At 40.5% G+C, this 23,685-nt stretch overlaps 1 protein-coding gene across 2 annotated transcripts in view; it reads left to right on the forward strand.

Annotated features, from left to right (window-relative positions):
- LOC143122129 (uncharacterized) overlaps positions 1 to 23,685 on the forward strand; it is a 45,601-nt gene that overhangs the window by 11,978 nt on the left and 9,938 nt on the right. Inside the window, exons 2-10 of one of the 2 annotated variants that reach the window (XM_076282942.1) lie at positions 3,925 to 3,956; positions 8,526 to 8,558; positions 9,943 to 10,032; positions 11,823 to 11,858; positions 12,917 to 12,955; positions 13,044 to 13,087; positions 13,365 to 13,417; positions 13,911 to 14,128; positions 14,583 to 14,833. In XM_076282942.1, the coding sequence (XP_076139057.1) occupies positions 3,925 to 3,956; positions 8,526 to 8,558; positions 9,943 to 10,032; positions 11,823 to 11,858; positions 12,917 to 12,955; positions 13,044 to 13,087; positions 13,365 to 13,417; positions 13,911 to 14,128; positions 14,583 to 14,833 (796 nt within the window). Of the gene's footprint in view, positions 1 to 3,924; positions 3,957 to 8,525; positions 8,559 to 9,942; positions 10,033 to 11,819; positions 11,859 to 12,916; positions 12,956 to 13,043; positions 13,088 to 13,364; positions 13,418 to 13,910; positions 14,129 to 14,582; positions 14,834 to 23,685 lie in introns of both variants that reach the window. The other variant, XM_076282941.1, reaches the window with a different exon arrangement.

Raw genomic sequence — 23,685 nt, forward strand, 5'->3', positions numbered from 1 at the left:
TCAAGTAGCAAAATATCAGCCCAGATTTGCACAACTACAGTATAAGCACATTATCAGACCCACAGATTTTGTGAAACACTACACATATTGATTTACAAAACACTAAACACGTTTCTCTACTTTAGACACAAAAATCTCAGATAATGTCTCCTCTTTGCAATTACAAGGCACTAGCTTCCAAAATACTCACCCATGAACCAATTGATCAAACACAACTATCGGGTGTAAAAACACTTAAGTATATAACTGTAACTCAACAATCAGTCCTAAACAGTGGGAAACAGATGAGCCCTTGTCAACAACAGTAATTGAAGGCAATAACTGAGAGGAAGATGCACTGTTTTACAAAAAAAGTGTTTTCTGAAATGGAAAACTGAATGAAAGGCTGAGAGTTAGTTTACAACAAATCTTAAAACAAATGTGTTGAAAACAACACAACTTGCATTGTTTTTACAGTTTTTTTCAAATGCTTACACACTAAATCTTTGCTTGTCACACAATTTTCTAAACATGTCTTCCAAACATCATAACCCCACACCAAATCTGCAAAACCATACACTAAATCTCAGTGTTTGACTCAGTTTTCAATTGACTAAAACACATTTTGCACACAATTTTCTACTTAACACACAAAAATCGGACAGGAAGTAGCTTGATTTCATTTTTCAAATGCAACCCATTAAAATGCCACACTAAATCACCAGTGCTTCACTCTCTCTCTTCACATGTGTCAACACTCATTACTTTACTGAACACCATCCAATCATTACCTTAGTATAGGCCTATGAATACTCTCGATATGATATACTCTCTATGTAGGTATGGACCCTTTGAATCTGCTCCTAGAGGATTTCTGGTTGAAATGTCCAGAACCAATGCAGATACTTTGAAAGGATAATTACAGAAGTCAGACTTTAGCTTACAGTTGTCTTTAGCTTACAGTTTTTTTCAACTGCTTACACACTAAATCTTTGCTTGTCACACAATTTTCTAAACATGTCTTCCAAACATCATAACCCCACACCAAATCTGCAAAACCATACACTAATTCTCAATGTTTGACTCAGTTTTCAATGTACTAAAACACATTTTGCAAAACACCACACACAATTTTCTACTTAACACACAAAAATCTAACAGGAAGTAACTTGATTTCGTTTTTCAAACACAACCCATCAAAATGCCACACTAAATCACCAGTGCTTCACTCTCTCTCTTCACATGTGTAAACACTCATTACTTTACGGAACACCATCCAATCATTGCCTTAGTATAGGCCTATATACAGTAGATATACTCTATATGTAGGTATGGACCCTTTCAATCTGGCCCTAGAGGATTTCCGGTTGAAATGTTCAGAACCAATGCAGATATACAGTAATACTTTGAAAGGAATGTTCTACAAAACGTTGACTTTATGTACAGTAAAACTTGTCTTTTTTAGTATATTTTTGTGTCTCCCCAAGTTACCATTAGCTCAATAATTTTTTCTATAGACCTATGAATACAGTACATACACAACCCCCCCCACACACACACACACACACACACACACGCAGACACACACACACACACACACATAAACACAGACACACACACTTTTCTTTGGAAAAAGCAAAGTAATTTGATAGTATCAGTCAGTCATTTCCATCTTAGGCAAAATCAGCTTTTTCAGAACTCCATGTACATCTGGTGGTCATTGTATTTTGCTTTGCTTTGTTCTTGTTGGCTGTAAAATACTGTATTCGCAACAGCAAATTATTTGGGAAAAATCACTATTTGTGTATTTCAACTTCTCTGTAGATACCGCAACTTTCACTCTTGTATGGAAATACATAAAGCCTATCAAAGACAGAAGAGCGTTAGGTTTTGAGCAACAGTGTGTACATAATGTATCCAAAATGTTATATTATGACAAAAGTGTTTGTAATGTGAGGCGAATGTTTCATTTAAAGATGTGTTTATGACATTTTGAATGTTGTGTGTCATTTTGCTGGAGATTTGAGGCATTTTGCATTTTGTGTGAGCAATTGTTGGTTTTGTGTGTGGAGTTTTGAAATAGACAGAGTTTTGAAAATGTGTGTAAACAGTTGTAAAAAACTGTAACACATTTCTGTGCCCAGATACGGACAATACAGTTTGTGTTGTTTCCTTTTTTAATTTGTTACACAAAATGTGTTGAAAATAACACAACTTGCGTTGAAAACAACAGAACGTGCATTGTTTTTAACACATCTCTGTGTCCAGATAACACATTCATTTTAAGAATGTATGTTTTTTTAATACTCAAAAAATTCTGTGATATGCAAAGATTTTGTGTGTTTTTTTGAAAGAAAGAAAAACTGTAGTGTTTGGCCAGTAAATTATTGTACTCTTGTATCGTAAATTATCCTCTAATCCTACTTGACATTTTGTTGGTTACTGATGAGTGTAGAGTAATACCTTGTTTTTGCCTGAGAAAGGGCTTCTTTAGAGTTGTGACATGTTCTGATCATGTCCCTTTAGCTCAACTTGTAGTCCCAGTGTAAACTCTCAATGCTTCACGATGGACAGTGAGGCCGGATCTCCTGTATCGTCTCTCGAGCCTACGACCTGTGGTCTGATCTTGCGGAGCTCAGGGGTGAACCAGGGGTCAGGAGGAGAGAAAGAATGTTAAGCAACATGAATGTTGTCCTGGTTAGTGCAGTGTCAGGGTGACAGTGTCTACAGTGTCTACACAGACCAAGGTTAAATACAGAGCACATGGTCATACAAAACACCACAGAAATCAGAAGCAATACACAAAATGGCCAGCAGGGACCTGGCTGAAATCATGACAGGGAGACTGAAGACTAGTTGAAGACTGAAGAACAGGAAAATATTTACACTGTATTTTAATAGAACACTGTATTTTAGTAAATTTTATTTGAGTTGATTTGCATTTGATATGAGTAGGCCTACTCACCTTGAAATTAGATGTATTTCCTATTTTGTTTTTCTTAATTTTGGCACATTTGGCTTTTTTCATATTTAAACATTAAATTACAGAAAACTTGTAATACATTTTTTTTTTCATATTAATGTAAGTTATCAACTGGGGAAGTTTCATAGTGATATCTGCTAGTTATATTTTGTACCCTATTCTGTACCCTATTCACCTGAAGAGTCTCACCTTATATTCAGCACATTGAACAAGAAAGGGTTAATATATGAAATTGCTCAAGGGATATCACTGGGCACCCTCCTAAATCTTAAAGAGCTACCCCTAGTCTACAAGATTCTGCAAAAAAAAAAAAACTTTAACCGACAAAACCAGGTCTGACCCCATGGCTGCCGGACTATTTCCTACTTTGTGAAGTCATGCATATAGTGAAGTCATGCATTGATAAGTGTTGAACTTGATTGGGATAATATTAGCAAATACTGAAATGCAAGCATGTTCCATTGAAACTGTAGTGCTAAATACAATTATTATTAGTGTTTAGCAACACCGTGATAAGGTACTCAGTCACCCAACCCTCAGATCCTACATGCAATTACCCAGCAGCCTATTGGGCTACTCTGCTGGTACCCATGTGGTGTATACTGCCTCATGTTCAATACACTGTAACAGGAGTGGTCATAATCATATGGACTATTCTGCCATTGTGAGTGTAGGGTATGGTTTTAAAGTTTACGGTTTTAAAGTTTACGGTTTTAAAGTGTTTGGTAAAGTGTTGTAAGGAACCATGACTGTGTCTGGTAATTGGTTTACCAAACAGGATTTATAAAAAACATACTTCCTATTTTGTTTCTTGTGTTTTCCAAGTTGCCGTATGCACATATGATATCATGTTTCTTTTTATACCAAGCATGAGGATAGAGGCTAGATCTTTAAAAATGGGATTATGTGTTTTTGTAAGGTGAAGGTTTTAATGACATCGGTTTCTTCTTGCTCTCTTACAGAGATGGGAAGGTCCTCCCTCCTGACCAGAAAGGTGAGTCACTACCCACACTAGTTCTGAAAAGAAATATCAGACGTTTTCTAGACAGTAGTTCTAGAGCAGTTAATTTGACCTGCACTACATGACCTCTATAGGTCAGAGGCGTCTTACACTGCATCTCCACTAGATTTCCACTAGAAGGTGCTATTTAGTTGAGTTAGCACACAGGAATGACAAAGCATGTCGGTGGTTGTGGCCTCCCCCTAACGTCTATTCTGAGAGTTGTCCATTTTCAGATCTCCTTTACTGGCTGCACACATACCAGCAACGGCAATCATTTCTGCTGTTGTGAGGCATTACTCTTATAATGTCAACTGCAAACTACAGCCAAAGAAACACCTCAGATATGCATCAAACTAAAGAACAGCCTACCAACAACATTTCCAGATACAATTTGATCATCATAATAACTGATAAAGCTATAAAACTTAGCCACTAAAGTTTTCAAACAGCTTTTGTCCACACACTCACATTTTCTATCAGTATGCTATAAAACGTACAGTATATACGATGATGCAACTTACTTAACCGTTCTTCACAAAAATAAACTCTGCAAATATAGTTTACAAATATTTTATCTCTTACTGATGGTGAAAAAACACTTGTTTTCAGCTGTCCACTCCAACATACTTATAACATTTAAAGTATAATATCTAAGCATTTAAAAGTATACATATCTAAGCATTTAAAGTATATATATCTAAGCATTTAAAGTATACATATCTAAGCATTTAAAGTATACATATCTAAACCTTTAAAGTATACATTTCTAAAACGGATAGTTCCAGTCCTTGATTATGATTGGCTGAATTACGTTCAATGCCGTTGTAAAATCCAGCACAAACATACACCTTGACCGCATTTGGTTCTATATTACTGCGCTACCATAACGTGAATCAAAAGATAAAGTAGCTGTGTCTTGATGTTGCTTGTCACTCCCTTGTTTTGAAGAATGAGCTGAATTAATAAGCTTACTATTGTATAATATGCCATAGAGTATAGAATTTAATATAGTGCAGCATTACAGTTGATGTGTCCTGTGCCACCCCAGTGTGTCCTGTAGCTACAGCAGCCCAGTGTGTCCTGTAGCTACAGCAGCCCAGTGTGTCCTACAGCAGCCCAGTGTCTCCTGTAGCTACAGCAGCCCAGTGTGTCCTACAGCAGCCCAGTGTGTTCTACTCCAGGGTGTCCTACAGCATTTAAAGTATACATAGCTAAACCTTTACTAGCCTAGAGGGAATTTGAAAGACAACTGATTTTCCCGCCCCTCGGACTGAGCACCGCGAATGGTGAGTTCCCAGACCATACATTTTAATGTGGGTCTGGCTCGTCAGGCTAAACCTTTACAGTATACATATCTAAGCCTTTACAGTATACATATCTAAACCTTTACAGTATACATATCTAAACCTTTACAGTATACATATCTAAACCTTTACAGTATACATATCTAAGCAGTTAAAGTATACATATCTAAACCTTTACAGTATACATATCTAAGCATTTAAAGTATACATATCTAAGCAGTTAAAGTATACATATCTAAACCTTTAAAGTATACATTTCTAAACCTTTAAAGTATGCATTTCTAAAATGGATAGTTCCAGTCTTGATTATGATTGGCTGAATCACGTTTGATGTCGTTGTAAAATCCAGCATAAACCTTGACTGCATTTGGTTCTATATTACTGCACTACCATAACTTGATACAAAAGGTAAAGAAATATATTTCTTGGCAGAAGAATGATTATCTTTGAATAAATCGTTACATTTCTCGTTGCTGTGCCTTTATGTTATGAAATCTCTAGTAACCGTTTTAGAAAAGCAATAAGCCTAGCGCGTCGTGCCTAACAACCCCCCTTAGCTATCAGTGTAACCTACGGCCTCTCGGGCCTTATTGCTTAAATCTAAGCATTGTCAATGACCATTTGCCACAAAACATTTTTTATCCTTCAACGGAGATTACAAAAAAAAAAACATAAATATTTCAAGATAATTCTGGAGGGTTTAATTGTTGTGAAACAAAGTGCTTACCCTGATTGTGAAATCACCCACATATTATGGCTTATTCACTGTCAGCAGAGAGAAGTGTAGTTGAACCAGTTGCTTTGACACCTATCTACAACACTTTCAGCTACAGTAGTTATGTGTGATAACCCAGGTCTCGTTAGTTAGTTTGTTTATTATTTAGTTGATTTATTGATTTGAATTATTGAGAATTATGCTTTACAGTTCAGATTGCTTACTGGAGACAAGTCAGCATGTTTGTTTTTTATTTTGTTTTGCTTTTGTTTTGCTTTGTTTGTGTGTGGCAGAGCACGCGTGGGGTTTCACACAGAGGATATTTGATACGTCTATTTCCATCTTTCATTTTGAGAGATTGACCTTCCTCTCGTCCCCCCTCTGCTCACTCCCTCTTCCTATCTTTTCGGACTCTGTACTTTCCTTGTTGTTTCCTTGAAAAAGCACCCCACAAACACACACACAAACACACAAACACACACACAAACACACACACAAACACACACACAAACACACACACAACCACACAAACACACACTGCGTAGAAATAGCCCAGCGTTTGTGCCACTCCATCACCAAGTGTCCTTCGCCAAGTGTCCTTCGCCAAGTGTCTTTTTGTGGTGTGGTGTAGATGCCCACTGTTTGTGGGGTGTCCCATATTGTAACACTTTGGTTGTTTATTCTCTGGTATATGTGACCACTGGGCATTAAAATAATCAATACTGTGAAAAAAATAATAATTAACAGTGACGCAAGACAAACATTCCCCAAAACTTGAGCTCTTCTGCAGAAGCCCACTATCTTACTGTAATACGCTGCTGTAAAGTAATGCACACAAGGCTTTGACACACACACAACACAAGCTCATTTCCCATATTCCCACGGGGCAGATGGTGTGGTGATTGGTTGCTGTGGCCATGGTGGTGTGTGTGTGTGTGTGAGTTGCGTCTTCCATGATCAACAGAAGTAGATGTGTTAATCTGCCGTGGGCAAGGACATTTCACCTTGGTTGGTAGATCAGCAGCTGAACTTATGAACTCACTTCCTTGTTTTGAAGAATGAGCTGAATGAATAAGCTTACTATTATATAATATGCCATAGAGTATAGCATTTAATATAGTGCAGCATTACTGCTGTGTCCTGTAGCAGTGCAGTATTACAGTTGATATATAAGTATATATACTCTTTTGATCCTGTGAGGGAAATTTGGCCTCTGCATTTATCCCAGTCCGTGAATTAGTGAAACACACTCAGCACACAGTGAACACACAGTGAGGTGAAGCACACACTAATCCCGGCGCAGTGAGCTGCCTGCTTCAACGGCGGCGCTCGGGGAGCAGTGAGGGGTTAGGTGCCTTGCTCAAGGGCACTTCAGCCGTGCCTACAAGTCCGAAACGCTAACCAGTAGGCCACGGCTGCCCCCCAAAATGATGTGTCCTGTAGTAGCCCAGTGTTTTTCCTTGCCCCTTTTGCTCTTGGGTGCTCCTTGTTGGTGCCCCCCCAATCCCAATCCTCCCCCACCTTTCTTATGCAGCCCTTGCCACTTAATCTACTAAACCCCTCTTCTACTGCACTTTTTACCACCCCCCCCCCCCCCATAAATGAACAAATAGGCTGACACCAGACATAATTTCACTGCATTTCTTACTTCCAGTAACTATATGCATGTGACAATAAACTTCCTTGTATCCTTGTATCCTTGTGTCCTGTAGCTACAGCAGCCCAGTGTGTCCTGTAGCAGCCCAGTGTGTCCTACAGCAGCCCAGTGTGTCCTGTAGCAGCCCAGTGTGTCCTGTAGCAGCCCAGTGTGTCCTGTAGCTACAGCAGCCCAGTGTGTCCTACAGCAGCCCAGTGTGTCCTGTAGCTACAGCAGCCCAGTGTGTCCTACAGCAGCCCAGTGTGTCCTGTAGCAGCCCAGTGTGTCCTGTAGCAGCCCAGTGTGTCCTGTAGCTACAGCAGCCCAGTGTGTCCTACAGTAGCCCAGTGTGTCCTACAGCAGCCCAGTGTGTCCTGTAGCTACAGCAGCCCAGTGTGTCCTACAGTAGCCCAGTGTGTCCTACAGCAGCCCAGTGTGTCCTGTAGCTACAGCAGCCCAGTGTGTCCTACAGCAGCCCAGTGTGTCCTGTAGCAGCCCAGTGTGTCCTGTAGCAGCCCAGTGTGTCCTGTAGCTACAGCAGCCCAGTGTGTCCTACAGCAGCCCAGTGTTTCCTGTAGCTACAGCAGCCCAGTGTGTCCTGTAGCAGCCCAGTGTAGCAGCCCAGTGTGTCCTACATTCTTTCATCATGTTGGCAGAGGCTTCAGTGATGACACACTGTCTTTATTTGACCTCTTACGCAGCGGAGGGATTGTAGGATCGGACGGTTTCCACTCAAAACAAAACCAGTGGTCAGATTTGAAAGGTTACATGTATGTGATTGCAGGTTTTTCCGGTGACCGTAGGAAAGAGTTGCCAGTTAGGTGAATGTGAATGTGTTAGTCGTCACAGATTCCTGTTCTTTCTAAACCAGTCTAAATCAACTCCTCTCCTACATGCTTTAACAGATACACCCCCGGAGTCTGAGAACAGCGCATCAGGTGGGTACAGCCAACAGGAATCTGCTCCACTTATTTTCCTTTAGCTGACTCTCATGCTCTGGCAGCCATGTGCTTTGTGCATCCTACTGTATGTGCATTGCTCCTCTGATGTTTTGTAATATAAGCCAACAATCAAAATAAATGAAATCAGTGTTGATCAATAGTGAAATTGAAAATGAAGAAAAATGAAGCAGCAGGCCACGGGTGGGAAGTTGGGGGGGTTTAACTGTGTGTAGATTCAGTATGGGATTATGTTACAGTGTTATTTCTGTGTGTAGATTCAGTATGGGATTATGTTACAGTGTTATTTCTGTGTGTAGATTCAGTATGGGAATATGTTACAGTGTTATTTCTGTGTGTATATTCAGTATGGGAATATGTTACAGTGTTATTTCTGTGTGTAGATTCAGTATGGGAATATGTTACAGTGTTATTTCTGTGTGTATATTCAGTATGGGAATATGTTACAGTGTTATTTCTGTGTGTAGATTCAGTATGGGAATATGTTACAGTGTTATTTCTGTGTCTAGATTCAGTATGGGAATATGTTGCAGTGTTATTTCTGTGTGTAGATTCAGTATGGGAATATGTTACAGTGTTATTTCTGGTGTTAGATTCAGTATGGGATTATGTTACAGTGTTATTTCTGGTGTTAGATTCAATATGGGAATATGTTACAGTGTTATTTCTGGTTTTAGATTCAATATGGGAATATGTTACAGTGTTATTTCTGATGTAGATTCAGTATGGGAATATGTTACAGTGTTATTTCTGTGTGTAGATTCAGTATGGGAATATGTTACAGTGTTATTTCTGGTGTTAGATTCAGTATGGGAATATGTTACAGTGTTATTTCTGATGTAGATTCAGTATGGGAATATGTTACAGTGTTATTTCTGTGTGTAGATTCAGTATGGGAATATGTTACAGTGTTATTTCTGGTGTTAGATTCAGTATGGGAATATGTTTCAGTATGGGAATATGTTACAGTGTTATTTCTGGTGTTAGATTCAATATGGGAATATGTTACAGTGTTATTTCTGGTGTTAGATTCAATATGGGAATATGTTACAGTGTTATTTCTGGTGTAGATTCAGTATGAGAATATGTTACAGTGTTATTTCTGGTGTTAGATTCAGTATGAGAATATGTTACAGTGTTATTTCTGGTGTTAGATTCAATATGGGAATATGTTACAGTGTTATTTCTGGTGTTAGATTCAATATGGGAATATGTTACAGTGTTATTTCTGGTGTAGATTCAGTATGAGAATATGTTACAGTGTTATTTCTGGTGATAGATTCAGTATGGGAATATGTTACAGTGTTATTTCTGGTGTTAGATTCAGTATGGGAATATGTTACAGTGTTATTTCTGGTGTTAGATGACACAGAGGCATCAAGTGCGGGAAGCTCGTCAGAGGAAGAGGTGGAAGAGGATGAGGAAGATGAGGAAGACGAAGAGGGACATACAGGTAAGCTATGAGACCATGGTGTCTTTCAAAGGAAAGGCATCTATAAACTGCCCCTTAACTATGTCATCTAGTGTAGAAGTTACCCTTACATAAATTTCAGGTTTCTGGCGAACAAATTTGCGGCAAGGTTGTATTTTCACATGCAAATTAGGTTTCTGGCAAACAGTTGTGGTTAACTTTTGGCAATTTTGCAGCAAATTTGCAGCAATGTCATATGCAAATTAGGATTGTCACCAGAAGTTCACTGAAAGTTTGCCATTATTGGCTAAGTGTGGTGGCAAATCAAATGGCGAACACATTTGCCACTAGTGGCAACCTTCTCATTGTTGCCAGAACTTTGCTGGAAGTTTGCTTCTAGCGGCCAACATTGGCAAACTTCTGGCAATATTTTCTAGTGAACTCATTTGTTTCCCACAAATCACCCACAAGTTTGCTGCAAATCTGCCGCAAATATTTTTGGAAGGGTACTTGTTTACTCTTGTGCACATGTCTCTGAAAAAATACATTAGTCAATCTGAATTAAAGCCTTATTTTAACCAGGGTTCCCACGGGTCATGGAATTTCTGGAACATGGAATTTTAGAAAGTATTTTCCAGACATGGAAAGTCAGGGAATTTTATCATTTTTGGGAAAAGTAATGGAATATCAGGGAATTGTGTTGTAGCAGTTTAAAATGTACATTAATACAAATATATTTCCACACAGAATTGGTGTATATTTCATTACTAGCTTCACGGCTTGCTTGAGTAGCCCAACTGTGTTTATTCAATGCCTATTTATTCATCTCACGCTCTAAAAAAGTTAAAGATTCCTGACCGCTATGTGGGTGCTCTGAAATCATTTGACTTATAGTGGGAACCCTGTTTAAGACACAAATGAATACTAGTATTAGTACTGTCTAACAATATTAGGGGTGTCACGATTTCGATTTTATATCGAAATCGATCAAAATTATATCTTAATCTCGAACTTCGAACTCAAAAGTACAATCGACGATGCAGCCACACCCCCAATCTCACGTCCAACATGTAGCATGCCAAGACGCACAAACGCACACGCATGATGAACTGCGACGTCAACACTCCTAATTTTAGGCTGCAGCCAGTTAAAATATAGGCTACACATCAACCTACCGAAATCGAGGCCCCTCTTGCTACTCTGAAATCACCAGTGTGAAAGTATTTTGTTGTTCATTCACGTCAATTCACACTAACGTTAACTTAGCCTAGGCCTATTCAATGTAGCAAGTGAAAAGATGATCAAGTTATAGTCCAAAATTACTTTAAGGCTTAAAATGCATTGATAAGAAGCCTACACAAGAACATTAACATTGGGTCTCTTCGGAGTGTGCTGAAACAATCAAATTATCATTCATGTGTTTCATTTCACTATGTTCACGTCTCTGTTAGCCTAATGTTTGTTCTGTTTACATTACAACCGTGGTTGGAACGTTTCAAAATAAAAATCGGTTTCAAAATAAAAGCCCCATGAAACAGACAAGGAAAGCCCAAAATAAAGTAAATAACATAAGGAATGCATTAATAAGGAAAATATTAATATACCGGTAATATTTTTTAAAAAGATCGAAAATCGAATCGTGACTTTAAAATCGAAAATTAAATCGAATCAAGGATTTGGAGAATCTTGACACCCCTAAACAATATAATATAATATTAATAATCTAATAATAATCATATCATAATAATTTATATCCCTTACCTGATAATGTGCAGCTGATACCTGATTACCTCACCTGCTAATGAAGCTTCTTTCTTCTTCTTTTACAGCAGAGGGTGATGAAGGCGGTGCTCATGACACAAGCCACGGTAAGCCGAGAAAATCAATTGGACGGTGGCCTAAAGAGGACATGATGTCCACGGATCAGGACTTACAACTGGGCTACATCGGGTCTGCATTTGAAGGGCTCCGTTTGCGGAGGCAGTGTAAAATATTTACCAGAGAAGACTGATGTTTGTTTAATGTACATGCCACTATCATGTCTGGTGTAGCCAGTTCTATAGTGGAAACTAATTATGGCAGCATACACTCTGCGAACGGAACACTTCAGTTATGTGTGTGATGTAGCCCAGTGTTTCCCAAACTTTTCTCCTTGAAGGCCCCTTTGCCTGTGTCTAAGACAGGCCCCTTACCCAAACTCCTACCCGCATACACACACAAAGAATAAAGTGATTAATTACAAACTTATAAGGTCAGAGGTAATAAATAGCTATTTAAATGTGGAACAAAAATATGTTTTAATTTGGATCATACAGAATTTTGATTATCCAATTGGGTGTGTTATTGGGATTTTATACATTTAATGTCCGCAAATATAATTCTGGTAACCTTACAACCTTAGCCCAGGCAACATTGTGCGAACCCCCTGCAATCTCTAGTGGGGTCCGCGGACCCCCGGTTGGGAACTATTGATGTAGCCTACTAACCTGACTCTCGCCAGATGAATTTCGTTCTGCCTAGCTCCACTCATCCATCTGGGATCAATCCATTGAAGTGTTGCTTCAGAAGGCTGGGCCTAATCAAAAAATGCTTGCATATGATTGAATAAGCCACTTGTCCGTCATTTATTGACGTGCTACTTCAACCACTCACATCGAAGCCAACCTGTGACGCTGATAACAGTCTCACAGTCGCTTCTACGCTATGTCACATCTATGAAACTCCCGCCCTGCGTCCTGATTGGCTCTACCATAAAATCTGGTGCAGAAATCACTCTCAACGGAAGAGGTCCCAGATGGATGTGAGTGAAGCTAGGCGGAGCTAAGCGGAACGAAATTCATCTGGCGAGAGTCAGGTTAGTAGCCTACCTGTGGTGCAGTGATATGTTCTCTCTGCGGTAAATAATGAGCTTGTGTTGTTACCACAGAGGAGGTCCCGGACCCAGAGGCTGGGGAAAAGCAAAATGGTAAATACCGTCGTTACAGTACACGCAAACAAAATTCATAAATACAAAAAGATATATAAAAATGTACTAACGGTTCTAATGTTTTCAGGTGTTAATAGAAAGCCGTGCTGTGAAAAGTGCAAGGCCATTCAGGTAAGGTTATATATACGTTATATATATACGTTACAGTATATATACACTTTTTTGTTCATTTCAACACTGTATTTGTATGGAAGTGTGCAAGTCTGTACAGAATGCTGACAGTTGAAAGAGGAAGTGGCAGCCCATAATGAGACAGTGAAAGATGGCGCATGATTGATTAAGCATCAGTTCAGTCAATACGGAGTGCAAACCTACATCAGAGTAGATTTGGGATTTACAGTGTAAGTTCATGTCATATTCCAATGTTTAATTGCTATCTGTATTCTAGAATCATGACTATGAAGTTGTTAAACCACGAAAAATATCCAGAGGACGTCTGCAGTAAGTCACCCTTCCTTTCTCTGCCTGCCTTCTCTCTCTCTCTGTCTCCCTCTCTCTGTCTATTTTCTCTCTCTCTCCCTCTCTCTGTCTCTTTTCTCTCTCCCTCTCTCTCCCTCTCTCTGTCTATTTTCTCTCTCTCTCTGTCTCTCTCTCTCTCTCTCGCTCTCTGTCTCTTTTCTCTCTGCCTCTCTCTCTCCCTCTCTCTCCGTCTCTATTTTCTCTCTCTCTCTGTCTCTCTCTCTCTCTCTCTCGCTCTCTCTCTCTCTTTCTCCTCTCTCTCTCTCTCTCTCCCTCTCTCTCTCTCTCTCTCTGTGTGTCAGTGCCTCTCTGTGTAGATCAGTGGTCAGATCAGTAGCAGACATAGCCATGTTGTCTCTAGCCAGTGGTACTGTATGTAGTAAAGCTGGTGTGGACGTCCACTACGAGAGCCGCACCTTTGCTCAGCGTCCACATGGTTTGCTCTCTCTCTGTGTCCTGGTGCCCCCTGCTGCAGGTTGACCCTGGCGTGTGAGGGGACGTACGAGTGCGCGGTGACCGGCCTGGTTTTCGAGGTCTCCCAGAGCGTCCGGATTAAATACTGCGTCCTCTCCTGGAGCAAGTTTGGCTCGTTCCTGGAGGACTCGTGGAAGTTTGCCGGGCCCATCTTTGATGTGGACTGCGACCCGGCCATCCTCAAGTCCATCCAGTTCCCACACTCTCTCTGTCTGGCAGGTAGGGCTGGAAGGAGAGCGCCCCCTGGCTGTGGCTGACTGTGTATGCTCTAGCCTAATGTTGTTCATCATTTGGATATATATGTTTCCATCTGACAGACTTTCTGTCTTTTTCTTTATATCTTCCTCTTCTTTGTCTTTCTCTGCCATATCTTTCCTTCTCTCCATTTTGCTTTGTGTGTTGTGGCCTTATTTCCCTCTCTCTCTCTCACTCTCACTCTCCCTCTCTTACACTCTCTTTCTCTGTCTCTCTCTCTCACTCTCTTTCCCTCTCTCCCTCTCTCTCTCTCTCTCACTCTCTCTCACTCTCTCTCTCTCTCTCTCTCTCACTCTCACTCTCCCTCTCTTACACTCTCTTTCTCTGTCTCTCTCTCTCACTCTCTTTCCCTCTCTCCCTCTCTCTCTCTCTCTCTCTCACTCTCTCTCTCTCTCTCACTCTCTCTCTCTCTGGACAGACGAGGACAGCGATGTGACGTTTAGCGTCCTGCATGTGAAGGACAGCAAGCCGCAGATCGAGCCGTCGGTGGACCACTCGGGCAGCCACATCAAGTGGACGGTGACGTCCCTGTCCCCCGTGGGCCCCATCGTGCAGACCAGCCGGCCGGCACAGCACCATGGTGTCGTCCTCGTCTACAAGGAGGTGGGCCAGCAGGCCTCCTACTCCTTCAGGGTCTACCTGGCCTCCAACAACGACTCCGACATCAAGGTGAGACCAAGTTCTCGTGCATGAACTATAGTGTGGCATGTGGGAGCATTGAGTGACTCAGCATCTTTTGCGCTTCAGTGTTTTGCCCATGGTGTTGAGCTGACTCAGCATCTTTTGTGCTTTAGTATCTTGCCCATGGTGTTGAGCTGACTCAGCATCTTTTGCGCTTCAGTGTCTTGCCCATGGTGTTGAGCTGACTCAGCATCTTTTGCGCTTCAGTGTTTTGCCCATGGTGTTGAGCTGACTCAGCATCTTTTGCGCTTCAGTGTCTTGCCCATGGTGTTTGACTAGCAAATTGATTTGGCCACGTTATCAAATTAGCGTTAGTTAGACTTTTCACACCACTCCAATTGGGGCCCACAGACATGAAACAGTCCTGTGAAGAGTGAAATCAATTGTTGTGAATGAGACTCTGATCTCAGTAGTTAATGAAGAACAAGTCCTCCTTCCCCCTTGGCCTTCTCAAGCACGTTAACTGAGCGTTTGCTGAGCGTTTGCTGAGCGTTTGCTGTTCTCACCTGAGGTGTTCCTTCAGGGTCCGTCTGGCTCCCACAGCGGCTCCATCACAGTGAGACACACACACTGCCTCCTGCAAAATACACAGTTTTACAGTCATATGAGCCACCTACTACTTCAGCTCAGGTGTGATCATCTTGGCCATGTCTCAGGTGAGGTCATCGTGGCCTGTGTCTCACGTGTGGTCATCGTGGCCTGTTTCACTCTCAGGTGTGGTCATCGTGGCCTCTGTCTCAGGTGAGGTCATCTTGGCCGTGTCTCAGGTGAGGTCATCGTGGCCTGTGTCTCAGGTGTGGTCATCTTGGCCGTGTCTCAGGTGTGGTCATCTAAGATGGAAAGGAAAACAGCGGCCATATTGTAAAACTGCATATTGTTATAGTTATGTTTCACTCCTTATAAAAATATAAAGACCTAAAATAACTTATTTTATAAAAATGATCAATGATTATGGATATTGAGTGATATAGTATTCCACATTATGCATTAAGCCATTTCAAACCCGTCTGCAGCTTTATGCAGCCATTATGCAACAGTAGATCCAGCGTCCTCAGAGATGTTGTAGGTGATAATAGTAAGAGATGTTGTAGGTGATAATAGTAAGAGATGTTGTAGGTGATAATAGTAAGAGATGTTGTAGGTCAGTGTTTCTCAAAGTGTGGTCCGGGGACCACTGGTGGTCCGCAAACTATCCCAAGTGGTCCGCGAGCAGACGTGGTAAAATATAATATAGATCAGTTGTTCAATATTGAACCAACTTGTATGTAAATCCAAACAGTTCTGCAACACTGTCTATGTAGTGTAAATGAAATGAATCCTCTGACACAATAGCCTAAGCAAAGTGCAAAGACAATAAGCAAGATGGTTCAGTGAGTAGGCCTATTGTGTAGGCTATTATACTGTTGAAGTAGGTCTAATCTTTTTCTTTTTTTTTTTTAGCTAGGTGGTCCGTGCGTTTCTTTTTTATCGGTTAAGTGGTCCTTCGTCTGAAAAAGTTTGAGAAACACTGTTGTAGGTGATAATAGTAAGTGGTATGGGGGACTTCCGTTTCCGCCCCCTGCATGATGGCTGCTTGGTAATTGAGCTGCCGACCTTTAGGACTATTAACCCACAGTTTACAAATTATTTAAAGTGGTTTCTCACTTATAATTAAGTGTATTACTTTGTCTTTACTTTTGAATATAAAAATGAACCAAAACAGACGTAACAGAAACGAAGTAGCTAATAAATCCACGGCCACTCCAGAGGCTAGCGCAACAGTAGCTAATGAATCAGCCAGCGCAGCAAGTGGGCTGATGGCTGAAGTTCTGACTGAGATGAAAGGAATGAGAAAGGACATATCGGAAAGGTTGGAGAAGATTGAGGAGTCCTTAAAAGGTGTGAATGAACAAATTCGAGGGTGTGAAAAGCGACTGGATGAAGTTGAGCAAAGAGTGAGCAACATAGAAGACCAGGGAGCTCGAACAGACCGACTACTATCCTACATGATACGCAAACAACGCCGCTTGGAAGCACACTGCGAGGACATTGAAAATCGTTCGAGGAGGTCCAATTTACGGATCTATGGGGTGAAGGAAGGAATGGAGGGCAATGAGAATATGCTAGTGTTCACGGCAAATCTGCTAAAAAAGGCTCTGGATATCCCTGCAGAAGAAGATCTTGGTATCGAGCGCTCACACAGATCCCTTGTGTCAAAGCCTACTGAACCCAACTCCTCCAGATCGATTGTGGTGAAGTTCCTTCATTTTCAAACAAAACAACGGATCCTGTATAAAGGTTGGAATACGAAAAGCATACAATTTGAGGGTAGCCGTCACATTGGACAATGATTATTCAGCAGCACTGCAGCGTAAGTGCAAGGAATATGGAGAGATTAAACGCCAACTGAAGGAACGCAACATTAAATTCAGATCATCATACCCAGCAGTGCTCAGAGTTACCTTGGACGACGGAGAAGTAACCTTCAACTCAGCGTGGGAGGCCGCAGAACGACTTAAGCAGTTGGGAATCGACGTAAGATTGTCGGAGGCCGAAATTATGGATAAAGAGCTACATCAGCTGGGATGGATGAGCCAGTTTCGCCCAGGCGGAGAGCAGATATCGCGCACCCTGGTGAAAGATATTGAAGCTCTTTCTAGTTAAATATCCGACGAGCTTGAAGTGGTAGAGGGCGTCAGACATGAAGTAAGTTTGTCATTCACTTTAAGTTGAGGTATAGGACCCCTTACAAAGACATTCAGCCTTACTGACTCACGTTGTGTGCGCTAATAACGAGATTGTGTACGAGGTGCTTTACTGGTTTTCACGTGGGACATTAACCCTTAATGAACAATCTTTTGTTGGGGATAGAGAGTTGAGACAAGTTGCCTTTAAAAAAAAAGTATGCTCTCTTTTCATTTGATAATTTACTACTCATAATAATTTGATACTCTTTACAACTTGGACCTTTTGGTGAATCCACTAGCATCTACATTGAAATAGTGGGTAGTCCGGTAAGGACTTTCAGGGGAAAACTAACGCAAGGATCTCATTAATAACTTGCGTTACTGTCTTAACACCAGACAGTATTGGCCCAGACTTACACGGTCTGGTCACTCCTTTCCTTCTCTGTCACTGCTCTTAGTTTGGGTAGGAGGCAGGGATCTTGACTCATAAAGGCATGGGTCAACAAGTGGAAGTTACTGTTTTTTTTCATGTTCCTGTAAATAGTTCTGTTTGTTTTCTTTTACCACTTTTATATGTTACGCACACACCTTGGAGTAAAATGCCTAAGAACAACGGTTGCAATGTTTCCTGCATTCAAGCTGATATACACCAAATCCCAATATGTCAAGCTGTACAGTAGTTACATATAATGTTAAGGGCATGCATAGTCCCATAAAAAGAAGGAAAATACTAGACCAACTTAAACGAATGAACTGTAATATTGCCCTCCTCCAGGAGACACACTTATCCGATGCTGAACATAAGAAACTGACTAAATCATGGGCTTCACAGGTTTTCTATTCTTCCCATTCATCTGGACGTAGGAGAGGTGTAGCAATTTTGATAGGTAGATCGCTTCAATTCTGCTTTGACTCTCAGTTTCAAGACAAAGAGGGGAGGGATGTGTTGGTAAATGGTACAATAAGTGGAGTTTGGGTAACATTGTTAAATGTATATGCCCCAAATGATAATAGCCCACAATTTGTGAAAGCCATATTTGATTTAGTATTAGAGAAAGCACTAGGAATATTACTGATTGGAGGGGATTTCAACACCATGCTAAACCCGCTTTTGGATAAGAGCCCTATGTCTTCTGTCCATCCAACAACAATGAGTAGAACACTAAACAATTGTTGTGAGGAATTTGCTTTCATCGACGTTTGGAGACATTTACACCCAAAGGGTCGAGATTATACATTCTACTCACACCCCCACTCAATTTACTCTAGAATTGATTATTTTTTTATGCCTAGAAATGAATCATATAGAGCAATTGACTGTCAAATCCATAACATAACTTTGTCAGACCATGCACCAGTGTCATTGGTTTGGGATGTGGGAAAGGCAGTGTCCTCCAGCAGATAGAGGCTTAATGCCTCTCTGTTGGGGATGCCATCATTTCAGGCTTTTCTGAGAATGGAGTTTGCCCTCTACTTAGAATTTAATGATAAAGAAGATATGTCCCCAATTATACTCTGGGAAGGTGCAAAGGCGGTGTTAAGGGGAAAGATCGATCATTCAATTTGCCTCAGTTATAAAAAAAGTAAGGAAAGCTAAACAGAATGATTTGGAAAAGCAAATACATGACCTTGAAAAACAACATAAAGAAAATACATCCACTGAAAATCTTCAGAAGCTCAAACAGGCAAAACAGGAACTTGAGGAACTCCTGACTGAAAAAATTGAAAGAAACCTAAGGTTCCTGAAGCAGAAATATTATGAGCATGGGAATAGAGCGGGTCGTCTCCTGGCTTCCCAGTTGAGGAGAAAATGCAGTCTTGCTACTGTCCAAAAACTCAAAAGTAACGACCCTGGCAAACCATTCCTAACTAAGCCAGATGAGATTTCGGAAACTTTTGCAACATTCTACAAAGACTTATACTCAGACAAAGACACTGATGGCAATCCAACATTAATTGATTCTTATTTAAATTCCATAAACTTACCTAAAATAGATCATATTTCAGCTGAGTTCATAGACAGGCCGATTACTAAACAGGAAATTGAGGATGCTATTAGAAACCTAAAGAATAATAAAAGTCCAGGTACAGATGGATACATTAACGAATTTTACAAAGTTTTGGAAAGAGCATTCTCCTCTGCCTTTGAGAGAGGGGAGTTACCTTTAACTTGGAGGGAAGCAATAGTTTCAGTAATACCTAAAGAGCATAAGGATCCTACAGATTGCGCATCATACAGACCAATTGCATTGTTAAACACAGATTGTAAATTATTAACATCTATACTAGCTAAAAGAGTGGAGTCTGTTATTGATACTTTAGTACAACCTGACCAGACAGGGTTCATAACCGGTCGCTACTTACCAGATAATATCAGAAGACTGCTTAATGTTATGGAAGGCAGCAGAAACTACGCTTATCCTTGCATGGCACTGGCCGTCGATGCTGAAAAAGGATTCGACCGTGTATCATGGCCATTTCTATTTAAGACCTTAGATAAATTTGGCTTTGGCCCTAAGCTAATTGGATGGATACAGCTATTGTATACTGCCCCACAAAGCATGGTCAGAGTTAATGGACATATTTCACAACCTTTTGGTCTACATAGGGGAACACGGCAGGGCGGCCCTCTCTCACCACTCCTTTTTGCTCTAGTCATTGAACCATTAGCACAGATGATAAGAGAAGATACACTTATCAAAGGAATTGAAATTGGCAATGAAACACACAAAATCTCCCTATATGCAGACGATATATTAGTTTATATTTCAGACCCTTTAAACTCAATCCCTAGACTAATGGACTGTTTTACTAAATTTGGAAACCTCTCAGGATATAAAGTTAATGTCAATAAGACAGAAGCTCTGGCACTAAATCCACTTATCACACAATATCTTAGATCATCACTCCCATTTAAGTGGCCTAAGGATGGTATTACATATTTAGGCACTACCATTCCCCATGATTTAGATAAATTATATAAAGCCAATTATACTAAATTAATGGACAAAATATCTGCTGATCTTAGTAGATGGACTGTGCTCCCCCTTACACTTTCAGGTAGGATAGAGAGTATTAAAATGAATGTGCTCCCTAGGCTGCTATTTCTTTTTCAAACGTTGCCCCTTACACCACCGAAAAGTTTGTTTGTAACTTTAGACCGTCTCATCTCCAGATTTGTTTGGCAGGGAAAACGCCCACGAGTAAAATACAAAGTGCTACAATTGCCTAAACATCAGGGAGGATGGGGTCTCCCCCACCTGAGAAAGTATTGGTTGGCTTGTCAACTACGGGCACTAACCATTTGGATTACAAATAAGGTGGACACAAGGTGGCTAGAGATGGAGAAATCAGTCTGCTCCTCGGTACCATTGGCATATGCCCCATTTACCAAGAATAAACCCTTAGAAGATACTTTGAACAGATGGTCAAAAACTACTCTTAATGCATGGCGAGAGGTACAGCGAACCTTTGATCTCCCTGGCGACATATCAGGATTGTCAAGTATAGAGTATCTCAAAGATTTTATTCCTTTAAAATTAGATGTGGGATACAGAAGATGGAAATACTTAAATCTAACATTTGTCCATCAGCTTATTGAGACTCAGAAGTTAAAAACATTTGAACAACTTGTTGAGGAATTTCATATACCTAGATCAGACTTTTTTAGATATCTTCAGATAAGGAGCTTTCTACTCAAGCACCCTACCTGGGATGTCCTGAGGACATTGGGCTTTCCGATTGAGCAGTACTTGATGAAGATTCAAGAGGGAAGACATACAGGGAAACCCATTTCTAATTTATATAATGTGCTATCTAGCATGGAGCAAACAAACACTCTACATGTTAAACATAAATGGGAAAGGGAGCTAGAAATAGAAATTAGTGAGGAGAGTTGGGGCAATATTTCCTTGCAAATACATAGAGTTACCAATGCTGGCATATGGCGAGAGTTCCAATGGAAAGTAGTCAACAGATTTTTTAGAACCCCCCATATACTTTCTAAAATGGATCCCAGCCGAACAGGTGCATGTTGGAGGAACTGTGGGGAAGAGTCAGCAGATCACTTCCATATATTTTGGAAATGCCCTGTCTTAAATAACTTTTGGAGGGAGATATTTGATTTCCTTGATAATATATTTGACCTTCAGCTGCCTAGGGAACCAGTGTTGGCCATTCTTGGGGATGTTCCAGATGCAGGGATGAATGGCAAGACGAAATATTTATTACATATCCTTCTTGTAGCAGCCAGGAAAACAATAACACTTAGTTGGCTTAAAACAGACCCCCCAAAATGTGAGACATGGAAGTCAGTAGTTAAAGGAATTTACATAATGGAAAATATAACTTATAAACTAAGATTACAAGAAGCACAGTTTCTGGAACGACGGACACCATGGTTGGAACTGATGAAGGAGGATGGGACTTAGGCATATTTGGGAAACTTGTAATTGTCAGGAATATTGTCAGATGTCATGCTGTGCAAAGATGGTGTATAATGGTAAATGTAGCAACTGGACTCATTGTTTCTGGACTAACCTTGTACATTATTTTTGGTGTGTGCATTTTTAGTTATTTATTTACTTATTTGTCTTTGGTGTGTGAGATATTCTTTTCTTTGTTTAAACCCTTTTTTTTTTCTTTCCTTTTTGTTTAATATTGGGTTACCAGATGTGGTAAACAACTTTGTATTTGAAAATGAAAATGTCATATTGATGTATATGAATGTGTAATTTTACCCAATAAACATAAAGTAAAAAAAAAAAAAAAAAATAGTAAGTGGTATGTCGAAGGAGGGAACTATGCAAGAAAAACTCCTATCAATGCTTAATCTCTTTGATATCCGGTAAAGTTCTCATCCAGGTACCGGCAAAGGAATGTAATAGATATCCATTCAGATTTGCCAAAGTTGCTCTCAGTGTCTTGGAAGAGAATTTATGGCTTGGTTATCAAGTCATCAGATTATACGACCACTATGTGGTTTGACAGAGATGTCATCATTTAGATTGGAAGGTTATTTTGTCGACTGGATAATGCCACAGAGATGACTCATTGGCTTTTAGAAAGCAGTTCTTCTCTAAATGATCTCATTTGACCACAAATTAATGTGTCCAGTAGCAAAGTCACCCTCTCTTCTCTTTTCACCTTCTTTGTTATTTTACAGATTACTGATAGAATGACTTAATGATTTGTTTAATTTGTCCTAGTCTGGTTTAACCTTGCGTAATCTTGTAGCACTCAAGGTTGATGTGCTTTCTAAGAACATCCTCAATTCTCAACATCCTGACAATATTCAGTGTGGTAGTGTAGAGCAGCAATGCTGCCAATATATACATTATATATGGGTACATGCATACAATATATACATTAAAATATATACATTATAGTTATCAAACCCCATTATATTTACATTATATATGGATACATACATACAATATATACATTATATATGGAAACATACATACAATATATACATTAAAATATATACATTATACTTATCAAACCCCATTATATATACATTACAGTTATTTAACCCCATTATATATACATTATTATGTATTATTTTTTGTTACATTTCACATTGAGATGAAACTAAATAGTGTGAGTTTCTCCAAGCTCACTGAATAATAGACTTGTCGGTTAGGTAGTCTTGAGTGTTCTTTCCCCCCCCTGGGTCATCCCCACTGAAACTAAGCAAATAACCCAAAAATCACCTAAAATATGTGGTGAATGTGAATAGAGTGTTGTTGGGCGGCCGGCGTTCTGGAATAGAGCACTGAGGCGTGCGGTGCGCGGGACGTGTGGAAGTGTGTGTTACAGTAACATGAATGATTAATTCCTCGCCAGGGACACGGCAAGCCTCTCACTTCCTCATCAGCTCGTCTGCCTCTGCGCAGCCTCACTGCTCAACGAGCCGCTGCACGCCGCCTTAAGGACGTCTAGCAGAGACCACGTGGATTGGAAACCCCAAACCAGTGACCACAGCTCGACTCTTCACCTGTGGTCAAGACGAGTCCCGGTCAACGCTGCGTAACACCGCTGCGTGCCGCGGACCGCCCCTCGTCCGTCCTCTCGGTCTCTCTCTCTCAGAGCGCAGCGTCCAGGGAGCGCTTCCCCTGTGTGCTTCCCACTTCCTGCTGTCATCGACAACGCAGTGCGCAGAGGCGGAGCTTC

This window comes from Alosa pseudoharengus, unplaced genomic scaffold, assembly GCF_046254945.1.
Source record: "Alosa pseudoharengus isolate Yale_2024_CS ecotype anadromous, Long Island Sound unplaced genomic scaffold, YU_APseudo_1.1 YU_APseudo_1.1_scf_13, whole genome shotgun sequence".
Lineage (NCBI taxonomy): Eukaryota > Metazoa > Chordata > Actinopteri > Clupeiformes > Clupeidae > Alosa > Alosa pseudoharengus.